Genomic DNA, 16,249 nt, shown 5'->3' with positions numbered 1-16,249 from the left:
TCTTTGTGTGTTTCTGGTTCTCATTTGTTGCCAAAGAAACAGATTTTGCTTCTTTTTATGCCTCATTATAATTTATTTATTTTATGTTGATTTTAGGGTACATTTATACAACAGCATTGTCAACTATACACTGAAAACCCTAATAAGTTAACAAAACTATATTAATTGAGTTTATTTTACTTGCCGGTTTAGTAGACTATACTTAAATTGTTCTGCTCATCAAACGGAGTACTATATTACGATGAAACTTCTCTCAAAACAAAACAAAAAATGTCTTAGCTGTTGGACGATAGTATTTTCCTTAAGTTAAGCATAAAAAACAAAAACTTGTCACTGATTCAGAGTAAAAAAAACATTAAAAAATGTTGATCTACTTTTGCGCTGATTTATCAACTTGCAGATAATTGAGGAATAAAACTTCACAATGATGGTATCCAAAATGTCACATCTTATTCAGACAGCATACCAATACATTTTCCAAATATTCAGTTATCTGGACAATAAGGTAGCCCTTAGGCTGAGCTTAAAACGCAAGGTTTCCCAACTAGGACAATTTAAACAGTTTGATGTACCTCCTGCAATCTCTCTACTGTACCACATGTCTTTGGACTGTGGGGAAAACCGGAGCACATATCTATCTATATATATATATATATATATATATATATATATATATATATATATATATATATATATATATATATATATATATATATATATATATATATATATATATGTAGTGCGTAGTGCTGTCGCCTCACAGGAAGAAGGTCACAGGTTCCAGCCTCGGCTCAGTTGCAGTTTTTGTGTGGAGTTTGCATGTTCTCCCTGCGTTCGCGTGGGTTTCCTCCAAGTGCTCCGGTTTCCCCCACAGTCTAAAGACAAGCGGTACAGGTGAATTGGGTAGGCTAAACTGTCCGTAGTGTATGATTGTGTGTGTGAATGTATGTGTGAATGTTTCCCAGAGATGGGTTGCGGCTGGAAGGGCATCCCCTGCGTAAAAACTTGCTGGATAAGTTTGCGGTTCATTCCGCTGTGGCGAACCCGGATTAATAAAGCGACTTAGCTGACAAGTAAATAAATGAATGAAATGAATGAATATATATATGGCACAGTAGGTAGTGCTGCAGGCTCACAGCAAGAAGGTTGCTGGGTCGCTGGATTGCTGTTTCGAACCTCGGCTCAGTTGGCGTTTCTGTGTGGAGTTTGCATGTTCTCCCTGCGTTCGTGTGGGTTTCCTCTGGGTGCTCTGGTATCCCCCACAGTCCCCACGAACCAGTGACCTGTGAGGCAACAGCACTACCTACTGCACCACTGCTTCGCCCTAATTATATATATATATAATTTTTTATATATATATTTATTGTAAATTAAAAAAAATAATAAGTTGCCATTAATTCACATTATGATGAATAATTATACGCCCTTTTTTCTGATTTAAAAAAAAAAAACATTGCACTTAAAACATTCAACACTACATTTGAGAAAATGACCTATTTTTTTCAATTAATAATCATTTTAAGTTCACTACACTTGACATCTTAAGTTTATGCGTTTTCATGGTACATGAGTTAAATTAACTCATATTTTTTTATGTGATAGGACCAACATTTTAAGTTATGTTCAGTCAACTTTACTTGATTGTTTAAGTAAAGACAAAATTAGGGTTTACAGTGTAGACAGATTTGAACCTACATGAACCTACACTGTTAGTGTCTCTGTGTAAACTTCAATGAAGAAATGTTGTTAAAAAATGCAAGTCATTATATGTTAAGTCTAGGTATGTGCAGGTACTTGTCAATCAAAACAAGTGTGAACTACAGGACCGGCTGAGTAATGTTTATCTTCTATTTATAATTAAACCTTATAAAGTAGCATTTAGATCCACCTTGTTTTCCCACCCATAATGTATGAAAGTAATAGTATTATTATACCTAACGATGTATTATTAATATCACAACTATGCATGGCTGGACAGGTTCAAGAATTCTACATTCAGTTTACTGATTATGCAAATCAACGACCATAAAACTATTATATCTTCATCTTTCTAGTGTTATTAGAGATGATCCACACAAGAAAATAACCACTGGCTGGGTTCATGAGATGCCTTTTTGTGTTTTTGGCTCAGATTATTTCAGACGATCTCTCTCCGCAGGAATATGTTTAAAGTCTTGCACCGCAGGCTGTTTAAAATTCCTGTCATGAATCTACCTGTGGGCAGACTTTTCTGAAATCTAAGACATCTTCAGGAAAACACTGGCTTCAGTAAGATAAGTTTGAGACACATCTCCCCAAAGACATACTTAATATTCAAGAAGCAGTCAATTATGCGGAGTATTTTAAACATTATAGATATTAGACGAAAGATTTTACTAGCAGGCATCTTTAAGAACATTAGCTTCCAGCATGACACTAGCTCTGTTTCCATCCACCAATTTATACCCGCATTTTGTATATGCGCCAAAAAAACGGTTGATGGAAACACCAAGATGCACATACATTTTAAAAAATGCGCATTAAAAACATAAAAAAATGCGCAAAAGAAAAAGCGCATAACTGAGTAGGATAAACTTTTTATTCGATAAGAAAAGATGCGCATAAACTATGATGGAAACACGTTTACCGCACAAATTTCAGTATGCGTATTAAAAAAGGTTATGTAATTTTGTTATAAGAGGTCATGTGATGATGAAAATGTGTGTAAATGGACAAACCAGCAGGCTAAGCACACTGTAGAACATCTGAATTTTAGTTTAGGTCATTCTAAAACAACTTACCGTGTCAGTATTAATGTTATAATATTATTAATGACCTCCAGAATCAAGAGTGTCTGTGCTCTGCGTATAACACCTTCAAACACTGCGCATTCACTGCCTGTCAGGATTGCCTTCTGAGGCGCAAGTCCTTTATTACATGAAGAAAAGATTGACGCGGCTTCTCCTACTCCAGCAGATTCAGTTTTTACTGTTGATATTTGGCACCAGTTAATCAGGAAGTGACGATTTTGTTCGCTTTGACTCGCTGGATAGAAATGCTCTTAATTAGTATGTTTTTTTATGCGGTAATCCAGTTTTGCGCATAAAGTTCATCCACATTTTTGGATAGAAACATATGTTTCATAATACAAATGCTCAATTAAGTGTTATCTATATTTAAAGGTCTTTTATTTTTGGTTCGGTTGTGCTAATTGATAATACATTGCTACAGCCTGCAGCCCTGCAATTATTCACTGAAGCTAAGCAGGGCTGCGCCTGGTCAATACCTTGATGGGAGACCACATGGGAAAACCAATGACTGTAAAAAATATGGACGACGCGACAGCCCTTTTTCCCATTGAACGCCTTGAGGGCAAAACGCCTGCTTGACGGGCACAAACTGTCGCAAAAGACTGATGAAATTGGAGCCTTGACATGCGCAGAAGGACTGTCTGATGAAGCCAGAGGAGGAGCCGCGAAAATGAGCAGAGTCGAGCTTCCAATCAAACGCTTTATGTAAAATCACCTACGCCCCCCGAACTTCTCAGCATGCGTTTGCTGTCATATCAACACAAATGGATGTAATAACGTTAACAAATATGAGGGTTTTATATATTCAATCGCGCCAGCTCCAGGCCACAGCGCATAACTTACTCGCGGCGTCGCGGTGCTGATTCCGGCTCGCATGCGGCAGCGCCTGCTCGCTCGGCCGCCGCATCTGGCTCGATTGACTCGGGCTGGAATTGGGTAGTGAGTCCAGGCATCCGGAGTAGTTCCAGCAGAGGTAACATTAGTCAGTCTGAGCTCTAAAAGATAAGTCTCCGGCAGGTGAGAATCTAGCCGGAACTGTGTTTTGCTATCTGGGTGGCTAGGCGTGTATCAGCAAACTAATAAAGCCCGAAAAAAGCCCTGAACTTAGCGAATAAACAGTGTTCCACCAGGATCATGTATGTCAGAAACTATAGTTTACTGCTGAACTCATTTTGTCATGGTAAAATAACACAGAAATCGAATAATAACATTTCAGTCTACTTCAGTCTCCTGCCGAAGCTCAGACGCCGCGCTTTGAGAAACTGTCAATCACAGCTGTCAATCACGATGACACGCCCAGCATTAAATTACTGCTAAAAACAAACTGTTTACAAAAATGAAGATCTGCACCTATTTCAGCACAATAACCAGTGCCTTAATCGACCAGAACTATCTTTCAGGACATTTTATTGCAAGTGTAATATTTTTTTTTATTTGGGCTCAAGTCTCCTTCATTAACACGGAGGAGGCGGGCTTTATGACTTGTACTGCAGCCAGCCCCCAGGGGGCGATCTAACGGCCGAAACCTTCACTCAAACGTAGGCTTGCGGCACACTTGGGGAAAACTAGGTTGCTGTTGGAAGTACAGTAGCGTTAGTGAGGCCAGCAGGGGGTGCTCAACCTGTTGTTTGTGTGAGTTCTAAAGCCCCAGTAAAGTAAAGGGGATGCTATACTGTCAGTGTGCTGTAACGTCTTTCTGAGACATTAAATTACTTAAATTAGTAAATTACTCTCTGTGGTCATTAAAAAATCCCATGGCACTTCTCATAAAGATAAGGGGTATAACTCGGGTGTACTGGCTAAATTTCCGCCATTGGCCCTTACCATCATGGCTTCCAAATCATCCTCATCCAACAAATTGGTAAATCACTGTCTGTATCTCTGTCTCTCCACTCCACCTACATGTATAGCTGGTGAGTGGTGAGCTGTTGTCCTATTGTTGTCCAATGCATCATCCAAGTGGATGCTGCACACCAGTGGTGGTGTGGAGACCCCCGAATGATTATGAAGAGCTTTGCGTGTATGGCCAAACTTCATAAATGCGCTATATAAATAAACATTACATTACATATGGTCATCTTGGACAAGTTGATGAGATGCAGGATCATGCTTAAGCACAACTGTTCAGTTACTGCAACACCTCAAGCACAATTCATATACTATATAAATAAATAAAAGTAATCTGCAATACATGCCAATGTCTTTATACATGGCATCAATACAGAAAAAAATAGCTTTCATTATAAGCAGCTTTTAATATATCACTGATGTTTTCATAGACTTTTTATTTTTATTTTTAATATATATTCTTTGCTTTACTTATACCTCCAAAGCTGGATTTTTATTGGAAATATGGTAAAAGAGTAGCTTTGTGAAACATAAAACAATATAAAAAATATTAAAATAAAATATTCATTTTATTCTAAAAGCTGAAATTTCAGCATCATTTACTACTTAGTATTCAGTGTCACACGATCCTATGTGTTCTGTAATTATTTGTGCTCATTTATTAATATTGGTAATTTTGCAATATTTTGTGACAATACAAAATCTGTAAATACTTAAAACATTACTGTTATTTTAGTTTTATTCATTAGGTAAACAATACTCAAAAAGAAAATAATTTATTTAACAAAAAAGGTCTGAAATTTATACGTCTTCAACTTTTCATTACTTTAAAGGGATAGTTCACCCAAAAATGTTGATTCTGTCATTATATACTCACACTATAATTGTTTTAAACACTATACTTGTTTTAAAACTTTATTATTTTACCTAAGACCTAAGACTATTACATCAATAAATTACTAATCATTTACTAAACAACAGTTGAAGGCTGACATGGCACAGTAGACTGGACTTCAGGGCCGGAGTGGGACTCCTTTTCTGTCCTGGAGTTTCAAGCCTCAGACCGGCCCACCTCAGTTCACGACTGACTATATTGAAATAAGGTCATTTCCAATTCAGTTTCTATTTAAACTATCACGTCTTTTTTTTTAAATACAGCTGCTTTAGAACTTCAAATGTTCAACAACCCTAACAGTATTTTATGTCTTAACAATAAAAATGAAAAAAAAAATAAATAAATTACTCAGACGAGGATCAAACCCAGGTCAGTGGTGTCAAAATCTAACATGCTAATCACTCGACCACAACAGTTACATGACTTTCAACCTGCAGGCTGCATCTTGATCACGAGACTGCGAGAAAATAGATAAAAAGAGCAGAGCTGCGGTAAAATATTGAATAAGAAGACTGTGGTCAAGTAAATAAATACATTGATTTAAAAAGTATTACTGCTGTAAGCAACAGATTCTGGAGCTAGTGACACCGGCCTTCGCGGCCAAAAAACTGACCGGCCCACCGGTCAATCCGGGCCTGCTGGACTTTTAATGTATTTGAAATGATTAGTAATAAATAACATTTTGTTTTACATTTATTCCTTTAGCAGAAGCTTTAATCCAAGGCAGTTGCCAAAAGTGGTATTTGTTTCTTGATTTTAATCATAACAATTACATTAAATTATTTGTGCATATTGTTATACGTCTGCATGCGTATACACAAATTGTAAAATTATAATACAATGCTGTATCGAAGTACACAGAAAAAAAAAATATATATTTTTAAAAAAATTTAAGAATTTAAATAATGGCTGTTAAATTACAGAAATTTACTGTAAAATTACAGACGTTAAATTACTGAAATTATCAGGAAAAAAAAATTAAGGAAATTTCCTCGTCTGTTATTTTACTGTGAATTTCTGTCATTTAACGACTGTTATTTTATGATTTTTTTTTCTGGCACCCCAGCCCAATGGATTTTTTACAGTGTATAACGTTTTCCAAATACATTTATGCTTAGGGGTAAGGTCCATAAGTAAAAAAAAAAAAATAGATATATTATCCAACAATAAAAACTATTCGTCACAGAAAGCCCTCTTTACTGCCACTCTAAGTATAAATTTTATCAAGTTTATGTTGGACACAAGGTGAATTGTTGAGCATGTCGGTATGAGGCCCACAGCAGTGCTTTATCTCCTTGTTTACTTTACACCAGTCATCTGGGTTATTCCAGCGCGCATTGGGGGGGGTTACTCATAAAAATTTGATAGCATCTTGAATTAACCATCTGCCGTTCCTTTTTTCCCTTTATCATATTTGATCATGCCAGGAAGTTTAAGCTTCTTAGCGAACACAACTGATTGAACCTTTTAATGGATTGAAGCCATGGCGTGGAGTTAGTAAATTAGTTTAACTGTGTAATTATATCAGAAATATTGCACTCGCCTCCCGCTATAAAAAGCCTAATGAGGCATCAAGTGAAAATATTGCTGAGTAACGAGATACTCTGTGTTCTGTAGCACCAACCACCGAGCATAGCTATTGTGCCCTTGAGCGCTGCACTTAACACATAACTCCTCATTGCTGTTACATGACACCGCTGTTTCCCCAACCTTACTTTCCCCCAAGGCATGATTGAAAAAAAAAAAAAAAAGAAACAGCTCTCATTGTTAAGATGGTGAAGATGAGATCAACTCGGTCCTTCATGACTGGCTTGTTACCTCAAATGATGTTGACCTTACACTGGGCAGAGCGACCTGACGCTTGGCACTGCCATAATGCTGACGTCTATTAGACTGACTGTCGGTTCGTGGTCAGATTACGGTCATGAAGAAACAGAAATGGTATTTTGTGACAAGCTGTGTGTGGTTTTAATTATGCAGTGTGAGATGCACATTGTGGTAGTTATGTTATGTGTGGGTCAAAGTGTTTTGGTGTCTGAATCAGATTTAAAAAAAGCACAAAAATGATTTTATAGACACAGAAAGCTTGGCAAAATAGAAGTGAAATAATGTTCTACGATCTTTTTTTTATGCATGTTTATAACATAATTGTTGTGGCCTCTATTAAATTATGTTATTAAAGCAACTCGTCTTGCTATCATATTGGTAAAAATATATGGTTTGGAATATAGTGGCTGACGTTTAAATGGCTGCACAGTGATCCTTAACGTCTGTGTGAAATCAAAATTTACATTGTTTACTTTTCTAGGCAATACGGTGGCTTAGTGTTTAGCCCGGTCACCTCACAACAAGATCACTGGTTCCAGCAATGGCATTTCTGTGTGGAGTTTACATGTTCTCCCCATGTTAACATGGATTTCCTCCGGGTGCTCAGGTTTAGTATATTGGATATACTAATTGGCTGTAGTGTGAAAAAGTGTGTATGGATGTTTCCCAATACTGGGTTGCAGCTGGAAGGGCATACGCTGTGTAAATCATATGCTGGATAAGTTGGTGGTTCCCGGAGAACATTTATTTATTTATATTTTAAAGATGTCAAATAGACGTCTAAACATTAGCTGCGTCCCAATTGGCACACTATACACTATGCACTCATGCACTATGTACTTAAGCACTTACACACTCAACAGGATAGTATATGTATGTAGTGTCGTCCCAAATGGCACACTAATGTTTTTTTTTACTAAGTGGAAATTCAAACCATTTCCCTGATGACGTTTGACGGTTGCCAAATCAGTGAAATAAACAACCAAATTATCAAATAATACCTGCCATGAGAATAACCGCATTCACCATCGGTAGCCGCTATAATCACTCTCGTAGGAGAATTTTGCTTTCACCATCCAAAATAAATAAAGTTATTCAACAAGTGCCTCCGATAGCTCCGCCCCTTCCGCTACATAAGTAAACCTGCGGTTGTTGAGTGCGTGAAGTGTCCATCATTCCACACTTCACACTCCACACTAGCGGCTGAATGAGTACATCATCCGGGTAATTAAAGTGCACTTATTATTTTTTGATTTTTCAGTGTGAACACACTCCTTGCACTATTTATACTACAAAATGGCGAAGACTAGTGCATAAGTATGCGATTTGGGATGCAGCTAATGTCATAAATTTGGGCTGTCAGAGAAAATCGAATAAACGTCTAAGAATAGGCCACAACTAGACTAGTCTTAAAATAAAAAGAAATGAATGACTACACATATAAAGTTTGTTTAATCTGTCTATTTGACGACAAGTCTAGATTTTGGCTATTCTAAGATGTCTATTAGATTTTTACTATCAACCCAAGTTTAGCCTTGTTTAGCCCAGAACAATTTTGTGTCAATGGTTTGGGCAAAAAAAGTGATGATATAAGCTATATAAATGTATAGTAATAGTAAAATATAAAATGCTTAAATGACATGCAAATTATTGTTTTTAATTACTAAGTGTTCAACTCAATAGCTCATAATTTCAGGTCTATGAAGGGTCAGTTTGCCTCATACTGATTTCTGACAGTTTTTCACTGCTTGACACATTTTTTTCAATGCGCTTCTGAATAAAGCCTCTCATGAATAAAATACATTACCTTCAACACTTTAAATAATTGACGTTCCACTTATATCAGGTGATCTTTCGCTCAACATGATAAGAGTCTTTCGTTCTCATTTTGCTGATCCATAGTTTAGTGTAAATGTCATTGAAATTGTAAAGATTTGTGTCTTCACAAAAATATACAGAAGACGAAATTATAATTAAACAGATACTGTATGCAATATTAATATTTACTGTGCACATTACACAAGCATACCAGCACCTTTCTGCAGTTCTGTTGACCATCTGTGAAATCTTCACAGAATATGTTGTGAACTCAGTGAGCATGAAATAGATTAATATTTTATGAACATACTATGACCTTGCCATCCTTAGCGTATGCAGTCTTTGCTGTACACCTTTACAAATCAGAAAAAAAAGAACAAAAAAAGAAGTAACATCTATAACATGCTATGAGTATTAAAGTTTACACTGTATACTTCCTCTCTTGAGGTTAATTTGCCCAAATATTTAATTTACTTGAACAAATTAAGAACAATTATAGCCAATCTTATGTATATTTCATTATCAATGAAACATTGGGGTCAATCATTTGTAAAAATGTTTTTAATTCAAGCGTCTGTGTACTGAATTATTTAATTATTTAAAAAACTATAACATGTATCGCTATTTATTCATTCATTCACTGCCAACTTATCCAGCATATGTTTTGTGCAGCGGATGCCCTTCCAGCTGCAGCCCAGTAATGGGAAACACCCATACACTCTTGCATTCACACACATACACTACAGCCAATTTAGCTCATCCAATTCACCTGTACCGCTCATCTTTGGACTGCGGAGGAAACCTTAGTGCCTGGAGGAAACCCAGGGGAACACGGGGAGAACATGCAACTCCACACAGAAATGCCAAGTTACCCAACCCGAGTTTGAACCAGTGCCCTTCTTATTGTGAGGCGATCGTGCTGCCCACTGTGCCACCCCATATATTTATTTATTTATTTATTTATTCATCATTGTTATTGATTTGTTCTTATGTTGTTATTATTACTGGTATTCAAAAGGCAGTGTTTATTAGTTTTGTTGAAACCATTATATATTCATTCATTCGTTCATTCATTTTCTTTTTGGCTTGGTCCCTTTATTCATCAGGGGTTGCCACAGCCTAATGAACTGCCAACTTATCCAGCACATGTTTTACGGGCAGTGGATGTTCTTCCAGCTTCATCTCATCACTGGGAAACACCCTACACTCTCATTCACACACATACACTATGGACAATTTAGCTTACAAAATTTACCTATACCACATGTCTTTGGACTTGTTGGGGTAACCGGAGCACCCGGAGCAAACCCACACGAACACAGGGAGAATATGCAAACACACAGAAATGCCAACTGACCCAGCTGGGACTTGAACCAGCAACATTCTTGCTGTGAGGCTACCCACTTAGCCACCGTGCCACCCCAAAAATATCAAATTTCTTTGAAATAATTAAGTGCAATTAAGTGCAAGCAAAGGCCAATCTTATTATCAATGAAACATTTGAGGTCAATAATTTGTCAAATTTGTAATTTTTTTTTTATTTTTTTTTATTTATGCGTCAGTGTACTGAATAATGTATTTAGTATCATTGTTATTGATTAGTTGTTTTGTTGTTATTATTACTATTAGTTTTATAGAAACCATTATATGTTGTTTTTTATTAAATTATTTCAGCATTTATTAAAAAATATATATTTTGTAACATTTCTCAAAAGTCACCTATATAGATTTCAAACTAATTATTTTGTAGCTATGTATCAAGAAAAATTATGGTGGCTGAGAGAGTTTAACATACTGCAATTTAAGAAATATTTAAGAAAAGACCTTCATCCTTTGGACAGCACATGTGTTGCAAATTCTCACAACACAAACACATTTTTTTTTAAAACGCTGCATTTTCACACAACACAAACAAATTAATAAATGTGTTGCATTTTCTCACAATGCAAAGAATTTACGAAAATACAAAATGCTTTCTCATAACACTTTTTAAATATCACAGAACACAACAGAAATGTCTTCAAAAAAATTATTTAGACTAATAAAATTCAAAAGACAAGGGAATCATGAAATTAAAATAAACAAACAAAGAACTCACCTTTCAAAGATCACCTACAACTTTACTGAGCAATAGACACGGTACAGCACCATCCCTTACGTTTTTAGGTCCTCTTGAAACATTTTCGTTGTGTTCTGTTGTTTTTGCAAGTGTTGTGTGTGAAAATGCAGGGCATTTTATTAATTTGTTTGCGTTGTAAGAAAATGCATCGCATTTTATTAATTTGTTTGCGTTGTGAGAAAATGCAGCTCATTTAATTAATTTGTTTGCATTGTGAGAAAAATGCAGTGTGTTTTATTAATTTGTTTGCGTTGTGAGAAAATGCAGCGTGTTTTATTAATTTGTTTGCATTATGAGAAAATGCAGCTCATTTAATTAATTTGTTTGCATTGTGAGAAAAATGCAGTGTGTTTTATTAATTTGTTTGCGATGTGAGAAAAATGCAGTGCATTTTATTAATTTGTTTGCGATGTGAGAAAAATGCAGTGTGTTTTATTAATTTGTTTGCATTGTGAAAAAATGCAGCGCATTTTATTAATTTGTTTGCATTGTGAGAAAAATGCAGTATGTTTTATTAATTTGTTTGCATTGTGAGAAAATGCAGCGCATTTTATTAATTTGTTTGCATTATGAGAAAATGCAGCTCATTTAATTAATTTGTTTGCATTGTGAAAAAATGCAGCGCATTTTATTAATTTGTTTGCATTGTGAGAAAATGCAGCGCGTTTTATTAATTTGTTTGCATTGTGAGAAAATGCAGCGCGTTTTATTAAATTAATTTTATTAATATATTTTATTAATTTGTTTGCGTTGTGAAATGTGAAAATGTGTTCGTGTTTTGTTGGCCACCATATAAAATAAAGAATAAATTTAAATAAATAAATAGACAAAAATATTGATTTAAGAGTCACTTATTTCATTATCTATGAAGAGAAAAAACTAAGAAGATTCATGTACACAAGTAATTCTATACAAGAAATTGACTGCACGACATGTATAATAAAGAAGTACAATGATACCAATAGTAGATAGTAATACCAAAGTAGTATGGTTTGGCGCCTGATGTTGTCATATATATTAATACACCAGTAAAACGATTATTAAAGAAAAATAAACAATACAAAAATGTAAACTCACCAGTGCGCAGTACATCTCAGGTGGGTCTCCGCAGGTGATATTGGGTGGATCCAAAGACACCATAGACAGGTATTGGGTCATATCAGTGGCTTCAGGCTGGCAGGCCATGTAATGCCAGGCTAGGCGATCCTCAGCATGTACCTGAGACTTACAAACATCATAATGCCCCCACGAGGCCAGGTAATGCTGTGTGGCGTGACACCAATTCACCCACAGGGCCTGTAGTACAAACGCTAGCAGAAAATGCATGGTTGCGGATTTCTTCTGATGCCTCATTAAACAGAGTCTGATAAACAATAAGCTGGCAGAGGGTGATGAGGCAGACCGCAAAATTCAACTTTAAAGGGGGAAAGAGGCCAGCATCTGTGCCAGCTTTGACTCTGCTTCTTTAAGCTGCTTTAATTTCATTTGTTTGTTTCCTTTCATCTGATTGTGTTGCTTGAACGTGTTTTGACAAAGCTGTGGGTCACCGGTGTGAATGAGTGGTATTAATTCCTTCTTGACGCCATTAGTGGAGGCCATTTCGGATCATCCGGCTGTCCATCGCCATTTCCCTGTGTACTTTCTGAAGTCTGTGGGGATGAGAAGAAAAAGAGAGGGAAACGAGAGTGTGTCAGCTTTTAGAAATGGTGTTGTGCAAATAACGAGGAGCCTGGTGGAAAAGGTGAGGAGGTGCAGGTCAAGTGTTTTCTATAGCCGAGACGGACTTCATAGAGAAATGTCCTAAAAATACCTGCTTATTAAGGAAGACAAATAGCCAAACATCCCTGCAAGGCACAAACCGGACGTCTTACGTCTGCACATCTCTCCATAGTCTCTTGGCAGTTTGAGATTTCAGGGATTCAGTTTGCGTGTGAGGCAGAAACAGGTCAATAATTTTGCTAGATATAGAAATGGTATGCATATTTTATATTTCATAGACCTTAATGGACTTCATAGGCATTTTAATGTCAGATTCTGAAGCCCTTATTACTAGTGCAAAGGATTTTTTCTTCAGATGCTCTTTATATATATATATATATATATATATATATATATATATATATATATATATATATATATATATATATATATATATATATATATACTGCATGTTTCTCAGTTTCCCTTGAATTACAATATGGATATGTATACAATGTGTCTTTGAATTTAAAAAAAGGTTATTAGATTAATCAATTAATATTAACTTTTCTAATTTTTAAATAATACTAAAGTTTTAACTTCAGAAGAGTAAAAAAAAAAAAAAGAATAGAATATACAAATTAACCCTAATTTTCAAATGCAACAAATAAAAATAATTTCTATTTTGACTAAATTCCATTGTCTGAAAATCTAAATTGCTCCAAATGGCAATATTTTATATGAAATTTGGAAGAACTTTTATCAGACATATAGAATAAACAGATGCTATACCTATAGAGAATCCAACACATCCATAGAAATTGGAAAAACCTGAGGTGGTGTCTTCATTTTTTCCAGCTTTTATATAAAGCATATGCTCAGCAAAACACTCCTCTTCATACTATTCGATTTCCCATGTTTGTCATGTAGTGACACATAGTTCAAAAGGTGTTTCAGTGATGTCTTTCCATGATTGAAAAGTGTGATACATTCCAAGAAGTTGTACAATTATTATTATTATTTTTTCAAGAACTAATAATGTTCATTCGTTCATCTTGCTTATATACCATGGTTAATGTGCTTTCACATCTGACTTCAACTCCTCTATACTCTCTATCACTGGATGGGTTGGCACAGGTGTCTACATCAACAATTGCAACTTGATCAATATGGAAATATCTAGATGGTCAATGAACAAATGTCTTTCTCTTCATGAAGATGCACTACAGAACCTGACAAAAATCTTGTCTCCTATCCAAGTTTTAGGAACAACAAATAATAACTTTTGGTATCAGAAGTGGCTTGTATGAAATGCAAAGGCCTCTAGATTACACTTATTTTACCAAAATAAAATATGATCATGCCTTTAATTATATATAATGCCTCCTCCTTCATTTTACCCATATATGCTCAATAATGTTTTTGTCTGATGACTGGGTTGGCCAATCCTGGATGACACTGACCTTCTTTGCTTGCAGAAACTTTGATGTGGAGGCTGTAGTATGAGAAGGAGCACTATCCTGCTGAAGAATCTGTGGTTTGAAATGTAATGGGCAGCAGTAATGTCTTGATACCTCAGGCTGTTGATGTTGCCGTTCACTCTACAGATCTCTCACACGGCCCATACTGAATGTAACCCCAAACCATGATTTTTCCTTCATCAAACTTGACTGATTTCTGTGAGAATATTGGGTCCATGCGGATTCATGTATATTTATTTGTGATGATTGGGATGCGGGGCAAGGCAGTGGCGCAGTAGGTAGTGCTGTCGCCTCACAGTAAGAAGGTTGCTGGGTCGCTGGTTCGAACCTCGGCTAAGTTGGCGTTTCTGTGTGGAGTTGGCATGTTCTCCCTGCCTTTGTGTGGGTTTCCTCCGGGTGCTCCGGTTTCCCCCTTAGTCCAAAGACATGTGAATTGGGTAGGCCAAATTGTCCGTAGTGTATGAATGTGAATGTGTAGATGTTTCCCAGAGATGGGTTGCGGCTGGAAGGGCATCCGCTGCATAAAAACTTGCTGGATAAGTTGGCGGTTCATTCTGCTGTGGCGACCCCGGATTAATAAAGGGACTAAGCCGACAAGAAAATGAATGAATGAATGATTGGGATGCAGCTCAACAGATGATTCATCAGAAAAAATCTAGCTTCTGTCACTTTTCTAAATAATCAACTAGTATTTCCCATGATCAAATTATTATTTGTTGCTCTTACAACTGTGATTGACGACAAGACTTTTGTCAGGTAGTGTAGTTAAAATGTTTACACATACAGAAGAATACTAAAGCAATTTGAACTAGTGACATGAACTGATTTCACGTTTGGTTTTACAGAAAACAGGAAAACACCAACTACACTTTAATGTGTTGTGTGTTTTTATTAGACAGCACTTAGACAGCTTTCAGCCACACTCTGCTTCACACCACCATGATAATAAGTTATGATTGTTTAAGCTCATGCATAAACATAGAGTCCTGAAAATGTAATCTACCTGGGATGTAATGGAGACCACAACTTCCATAAATCCACACTCATTCACTGCGTCATTAAACTACACATTTGTTTGAATGTGAATACATGAATACATGGCCACAGGCAGTGAAAATTGCATGCTGTGCCATTAATAATGATTATTGTTAATTAATAAACAAAGATTAGGTTATTTTTACAAAACTAACTCTCAAAAATGAAGAACTTTTTAAAATATAGCCACAATATGAGACTCTACCTGCAAAAAATATGTCTGTCCACATCTTCATAAAAGTAACTCATTTCATATGAGTAAAAAACGGGTTATTGCATTGGACTGAATTAACCTGGCCACAGCAGGTTACAGCAAATGAAAGACATTTTTGAGGGTCAGGCCAGGTTGAAATAGCTGTCGGAGAGGTTCACCCAAAAATGAAATTTCTGCTATGATTTGACTCACCCTCATGACCAGGGGCTGTCAAGCTTCAAATATGACAAAAAAGCATCATAAAAGTTTCATCAAAGTGCTCTGTGTAATTCAAGGACTGCATTTAAATCTTCTAAAGTAGTGCCATTAAATTTGTTTGAAGAACAGAAAGAAATTTAAATGGACAGCTCACCCAAAACTTACAATCCTGTCATCATTTACTCTTCACTTGTCACAAACCTGTTTGACTTTCTTTCTTCTGTTGAACACAAAAGAAGATATTTTGAAAAATGTTAGAAACCGGTAACTACAGACTTCTATAATATTTGCTTTTCCTACTATGGAGACAATGGTTACTTACCGGTT

General features: G+C 36.0%; 1 protein-coding gene across 2 annotated transcripts in view; it reads right to left on the bottom strand.

Annotated features, from left to right (window-relative positions):
* Positions 1-16,249, bottom strand: part of ntng1b (netrin g1b) — a 167,463-nt gene that overhangs the window by 140,812 nt on the left and 10,402 nt on the right. For both annotated transcript variants that reach the window (XM_009298418.5, XM_682846.9), the window contains exon 2: positions 12,374-12,945. In XM_009298418.5, coding sequence (XP_009296693.1) covers positions 12,374-12,649 — 276 coding nt within the window. In that variant the 5' untranslated portion in view covers positions 12,650-12,945. The remainder of the gene's footprint in view (positions 1-12,373; positions 12,946-16,249) is intronic.

Source organism: Danio rerio, chromosome 2, assembly GCF_049306965.1.
Source record: "Danio rerio strain Tuebingen ecotype United States chromosome 2, GRCz12tu, whole genome shotgun sequence".
NCBI classification, from domain to species: Eukaryota; Metazoa; Chordata; class Actinopteri; order Cypriniformes; family Danionidae; genus Danio; species Danio rerio.
The sequence above is the reverse complement of the archived record's forward strand: the minus strand, read 5'-3'. Positions and strand labels throughout refer to the sequence as shown.